Source organism: Podarcis tiliguerta (genome assembly GCF_965153285.1).
Source record: "Podarcis tiliguerta genome assembly, chromosome: 8".
NCBI lineage: Eukaryota > Metazoa > Chordata > Lepidosauria > Squamata > Lacertidae > Podarcis > Podarcis tiliguerta.
The window spans coordinates 25109402-25115743 of NC_139541.1; the positions used below are offsets into that span (position 1 = coordinate 25109402).

Here is a 6342-nt window from a genome sequence, read left to right on the forward strand (position 1 = left end):
TAAACCTAGAAAGCCGCATCCTGTCATCGGACAGTTGGTGCACCTTGATCAGCCATGGCTGTGACTTTGGCTGACTGGTACTTTTGTAACTGGAGATGAAGCCCCAAAGTTGGGGCCTTAAGCACTAAATGAGATCCTGGTTGCAGGATTAGACCAAGGGGGCATCTTGTCCAGGAGCCCATTTGCCAACAAGGTGTTCGTGATCCCCAGACATTCCTGACCCCCTACATTCAAAGCTCTCTGCTGGTTTGAGCATTGTAGTGGAAAACTGGGTGGGCTAAATGAATAGAAATTCAATGGTGTTGACAGAGAATTGCTCCTCCAGACTCAGAAAACAAGAAGCAACCATGTGCCCAATCAGAACCTTGGTCCAGCTTGCTCAGTATTGTCTGCACCCAGCCCTACCTGAGATGCCAGTTATTGAAGTGAGGACTTTCTACATGCAAAACAAGCACTCTACCACTGAACTACCACCCGTCCCCAATAAAGGGAAGTGCATTTTTCGCATTTATTACACAAGTCACGCCCAAAGGATGCTAGCTATGTTCAAGCTGCCGCATCCACCCCATCACATCCCAGCTCCTTCTCCCAGTGCTTTGCAGTGGTTTTGCCTCCACTCTTACTGAGCACTGAAACAGGTCGCCCATGCACCATTTAAAGATTTTACTTCTTTTCTAGAAAGACAGACAAGGAGCCTCATCCGATAATACAAATAATTTTAATTAAAAAAAAATAAAGCTCTCAAACTGAGATTGCACAAAGATGAACTCACAGACATGCAAGATGTTTATTCTTCTGCTGAAAAATCCAATTAACTGGGCTTGCCAGACACCACCTGATTGCAGAATGGTTGAAACTGGGTCCTAGAGCTCAATGCCAAAATACAAGTGAAAACTCTTGCTCAACAGGAAACTTCTTCCTCGGCTGTTTCCTCCACCACAAGATGTCCTACACTGATTTGTCTCGCTCTGCAAACTTTTTTATATATATAAAAAAACCCCAATATGGTAGCTGAGGCTGCCAAGTGATCACAGCATCAGCCTGGGGCATTTCTGTGGAAGAACTGTCTTTGGCAAATGAGGGAGCCTGAGGGAAAGCAGACCCTGCTGTGTAGAGGAATCAAGTTCTTCATACTTGCTTCTGATAAATGGACAAAGTTTTGCGGTCATGGCAGAAGAATGCAGTATGGGAACCCTACCAAACCAATTGGGTAAATGACTTAAGGGGTTTCAATCCCCCATCCATTACCACTTGTAACACAAGTCCACCATATGAGCACCTGGGTCTCGCACATTAGATGCCCAAAGGAATACTTGTCCACGTTGAGACTCAGGCAAGACGGCTATCTGTCTTGGTGCACTGCTCACTCCACCAAGCCTGCTGCTCTTCCCTCCCCACAAAAACTACATTTACTTGCTGTCGACAGCTCAGAGCGATGCAAAGGGAGAATCCACTTGAGGATTCACATCTGTGCAATAAGCCAATTTGGTCCCTGCAAAGGAGGCATCAGCTCTCTGGTGGCAGGAATCCACTGGGCTTGTTAAACCTGAGATCTCTGCGCCCATTTCCCAGCTTGCAAGACTCTTCTGTGCTGAATGCATAGAAGCATCCCCAGGTGCCAAGACTTACCACCCCCATCAGCTCAGAAGAAGCGTTTTACATGCTTCCCACTTTACAAACAGAGAGCCAGCCAATGTGAAAGGAAGCCCATCCTGGACCTGAGAGAAGGAGGAGCCCGTCAGAGTAGGAATTGAGCCCATCCTTCAAAGGGAGAGAAATGGCTGCCCTTCCCTCTCCCTGCCTGCACGAGCAGATAGCTTCCTCCACTGACGGTGGCTTTTAAAGAAGCAGCCATGGGCTGTCTCACTTTGAGGCGACCTCGGATTGGCTCTCCACTGGATGGGGAAGGCGACCCTTTTTCACACAACCCTTAAGAGAGATCCTGGACCTGCTGCTGCTGCTGCTGCGCTGTGGAGGTGCAACAGCTGCTGGCATCTCCAGCTGTCAAACTGCTGCATCCTCTTCCCTGATGGTGGAGTCACTCAGCACCTATCAGGCAGTTCGTCCCACTTTCATACCTGGGACAACAGAAAGAAAGGAAAGTGAGGTGCACCCCAGGCAGCCTCCCCACTTCCTCTTAACATCCTGATGATGCCCTTTTTCCTCGACTTGCTTTGGGGCACGGAATCGGGTCCTTCTCCAGTGGCGATTTAGGCCCTTGAGGGTGCCTCGAGACACTTCCCTTCATCGCAGAGAGGATGTTCCCTGCTTGTGGCTGGGTTTGTCCCCCACCAACCAGAGTCTCATGTTTCACATGACAAGTCTGCTTGTGTCAAACGCGCTAGGGGAAAAAATCCCACCCCGCTAATCCAGGAAGTGTCGGCGCGACCCCATCCGGGAGCGGCTGGAGCGGCGGATGTCGAACTTGGAGTCCCGACACTTCTGGCAGACGTAGATCTCTGGGACGTTGGACTTGCGGATCTTTGCGCAGGAGAGGTGGATCCAGGTGTGGCATTCGTTGCACTCGATCATGGGGCGCCCGGCAAAGGGTTTCATGCAGAAACAGGTCACAAGGTCCCAGGAATCGTCATCTGTGCGGCAGGGAGGAAGAGAGAGAAACAAGTTCCAGGTAAGAGACCCTCGTCAGATACACCACCAGTCCTCAAATACAACCGCATTCATCTACCTGGGAAGCCTGTTTGTAGGTAGATGCTCCCTCCAAGGAGCAGTCTTTGTCTTTTTGTCAGCCCAACATACTTGCAGCCAGTGACACAGAAAAGGGCTTGGCTACTCTTTTGTAGTTCTCCAGCTGCTCTGGACTACAACTCCCATCATCACTTGCTGCTGCTTTGATGATGGAGGCCAGCAATAACTGCAGGGCCCCCAAAGGCTCCCCAAGGAGTTCATCTGTTGTGGCAAGAGAATTCATTGCCTTCAACTGGTCACACCACAATAACGATTTCAAAATACTGGTTTGGTTTTATACCCCTACTTTCCCCTTCCACAAGGGTGTTGCTCTTGTGGTTTTACAAATATGAAGCTGGAAGTGAGCCAGCCATTAAAAACTCAAATGATTGAAGTAGTTAAAAGGTAATATTTGCAATCAGGTCGAAAGAGCAAGAGAATCAAAAAAACTCATTTAAAAAGTTTTCAATTGCTAGTAGAACACAAATCAAGAGGGGAACAGGGCAAAGCGTTCCATGTAAAGGGAGCCACCACCGAGAAAGCTCTCCCATGTGGTGCCACCAGCATTGCAATCACTAGCCTGGTGCCCTTCAGATGTTTTCTGCAAGTTTTGGCTGGAGCTCTCAGCACATGCCATCCAGCCTTCAAGGCTCCCCTGCTTTTAACCTTCCGCCTGATGCAGAAAGACAGTGCTTTGTTTGAGAGCCTCTCTGCTCCATACCTGAATCCACCATGATGTCCTCATCATCTGCACTGCCGTCCTCGTCGCGGAACACCACCTGCTTCCCCTGCCGGATGATGGTGCGCTTGCCCACCGTCTGAACCAGGCGCGGAGCCTCTGGTGGGGCCGCTGGCGGGCACGAGGCACTGGAGAGAGAGTCCGAGTCCCATGCCGAGCAGTGTCCCATGGAGGAGTGAGCATCGCCTTCCGAAGAGGGGCTTGTGGGCGCCTGCGCATAGGACTCCTCCCCTCCCAGCACCTCCCTCCGCTTCAGCTTCCTCTTCCTCCTGAGCCCCATTTTCTTCCTGCCCAGCAGGAAGCCCTGTGGCTTTGCCCACTGGTAGAGGGAGGTGTAAGCTTTCCGATGTGTCAGCTGGCTGAAGCTCTTCTGTGCTTTCCCGGACAAGGAGAGGGCAGAGGGGAGCCTCACTTCACCCACATCCCCACTGTCGCTGTCGATGGTGCCCCCGGTGCTGTTGGGGGGGCTGGGGGCGCTCCGCACAGAAGCGTCCTGCAGAAAGAGAAATCAGTTTCACAGAGGCTGCCTTTTAAGTGGAAGGTGCAACTGGGCCCAGCACCCAAACAATTGTTTTAAATTGCACCTGTACCATTTCACAAAACTGCAAAGTTGGAAGGGATCCCCTAAGGGCGATCTAGTCCAGCCCCCTGCAATGCAGGAATCTCCACTATTTTGCCTGCATTTTGACACTACAGCTGGACATTCAGGGTGGACAGAACAGAAGGGCTGTAGATCAGCCTTTCCCACTTCCCTATCAGTGCAGGTGTAGCCAACATGGGGCTATCCAGGGGTTTCGGACCACAACTCCCATCAGTACGGCTACATGACGGCCCTTGGGGGCTGATGGGAATTGTAGTCCAAAATGCCTGGAGGGCATCAGGTTGGCAAAGGCTGCCAATCTACGTAAGAACAAAAAAGTACCTCCTGATATTTCATCCCACAAACACAGCCTAATCCCCAGGCAGCATTTCAAAGGCATTTTACACACACAAACACACACTATTAGCTTTCCCTGGCTCACTGCTTCTTCCCCCGATCGTCGCCCTCTGGAGACGATTCTCCCCCCCCAATGAACCGGAGTCTGCCAGGGCCCCGAATCCCAGAAAGCCTTTGGGGGAGAGAACACCCACTCTTGCACAGCAGAGTAGCCGCATCTTGGGAAGTAGAGCCCGCCCCTCCCCGCCCCGCCCCGATTATCCAGCTGCACCGAAGGCAGCCTCCACCCCGCACTCCGACGTCCATACCTCTTGCGGGTAAGGGATGTACCCCGCGTAGGCCAAGACGAATGTGCAAAACTTGTTGAAGTCCTCCACCGTGCGGCATCGTTTGGATCCGGGAGAAAAAACCTGCAAGGAGGGAGGAAGAGGCGGGCGTAACCACAAGGGGCGTCAGCCACGGACTCGAAGAGGGCAGGGCCAGAGAGGTGCCACTCGGAGAGCGAAAAAGCGGGGGAGGGGGGGCGTTGAGAAAAACTTTGCTAAAGGGAGGGGTGACTGGCTGAGGAGCTGCAAGGGAGGGGACCCCCCACTTTTGCAAGCACCCCTTTAAAGCGCCAAAGCGCCGCGCCACATTGCAGACTTTTGCCCATTCCCCACCCCCTGCCATCACAATAAGTGGGCAATGCCCGGTGGAGGGGGGGGCGGGGAGGTTTCTTCTGGAGGGGAGCCTGCTTCTTTGTTGGGATTAGGAGTGAGGGTCGGGCATGGGGAGGGGGCAACCGGCTGCCCAGCAAGCCGGATCCCAACCGGCCCTGGGCGGCGGGGGCAATCACACCCCAGGGTGCTGATGAAGGACCAGAGAAGGATCGCACCCTTAAAAGAAGGGAGGGGAGAACAGTGGCCGAGGAAGGCTTGAAAAGGTGTGCTGGAGGAGGGGGGGGGTGAGATTTAAATGGAGAAAAAAGAAGCTCCGGACACCCCCTCAACTCTGCCACGCCTTCCCCCTCTCCCACCCACGTACATCCAACCTCAAGCGAGAGACCCAGTTCTGCGCGGAGGGGGGGGGGGCGGTGGATGGGGGTGTCCTGAACTGGGGCTGGGGGCGGGTAGTAGGTTTGGAGAAGGATGAAGAGAAAGCGGGGGGGGCCGAAACTGAGATTGGGGGGGAAGAGGAGAAAGTGGGGCTTCTGGGGGGTATATATGCAGTAGGGGGGTTGGGAGGGGGCGGGACGCCTTGTACTCCATCACTGCGGGGGAGGGCAAGGGGGCTCTTCTCACCTCGGGGGGCGGCGGGGAAGCGCAGGAGTCCGAATCCATGGCTGGCAGGCAGGGTGGGATCAGAGGACCGAGCAAGGAGGAGGAGGAGGTGGTGGCAAGCCAACAGCGGCGGCGGCGGCGGCGCCTCCCGGGACCGGCAACGGGGGAGGGATCCGAAGCCCCGCCCCGCCCGCCCGAGTGGGGAAGAGCCTCCTGGTCTGGCGGCAGCACTGCGCCTGCGCCGCTCGCATGGCAAGCCGGGAATCGTAGTCCTTGCGCTCCACCAAGCGATCGCCCAGTGGAGAGCAAGGAGGCGGAGACTGGTAGACGCGCGTCAGTCCCTTGGTTCGCTTCTGCCTTGTGACACTCACCCGGAAGCTTGGCACCTTTTAAGGGATCCTGGTGGGCAATTTCCCAGTCGGGGTTTGGGAGGCACTGGAAGTTTGCAGGTAGTCTTGCAAGGTTTTTGTTTTGTACAATTGAGGTTGCATTTCATTAAGTTTCAGGACACTCCGCAAAAACTGGAAGCCCTTTCAGAGGTCCCTGTAATTGTTGGTTTGTGTGTGTCTATAAACTTTTGTTTGTTGCAAATGCAACAAACAAAACATCAAACTAAATAATAAAAACAGTCATAAAAACAAAAGGGGTAAAAATGCAAGATAAAATTTAAAAAACGCTTTGCAAAGACTGAATAGCCTAAAATATGTTCCATGGTAGGATGT

The 6342-nt window shown here is 53.3% G+C and overlaps 1 protein-coding gene across 1 annotated transcript; it reads right to left on the reverse strand.

Annotated features, from left to right (window-relative positions):
• Positions 1-699: 699 nt before the first annotated feature.
• On the reverse strand, positions 700-5815 carry PHF13 (PHD finger protein 13). Its single transcript, XM_083452310.1, has 4 exons — positions 5642-5815; positions 4670-4771; positions 3407-3917; positions 700-2591 (listed from the first exon to the last, which is right to left on the reverse strand). The coding sequence occupies exons 1-4, from the start codon at positions 5678-5680 to the stop codon at positions 2365-2367; spliced, it is 879 nt and encodes a 292-aa protein (XP_083308436.1). The 5' UTR covers positions 5681-5815; the 3' UTR covers positions 700-2364.
• Positions 5816-6342: the final 527 nt, after the last annotated feature.

Bases quoted from the DNA above. Each gene is read 5' to 3' on its own strand.
- PHF13 (XM_083452310.1), bottom strand. From the start codon at position 5,680: ATGGATTCGGACTCCTGCGCTTCCCCGCCGCCCCCCGAG. The intron at 3,918-4,669 runs GTATGGACGTCG...CTCTTTCTGCAG, and splicing joins ACATCCCTTACCCGCAAGAG to GACGCTTCTGTGCGGAGCGC. The intron at 2,592-3,406 runs GTATGGAGCAGA...CCTGCCGCACAG, and splicing joins GGACATCATGGTGGATTCAG to ATGACGATTCCTGGGACCTT.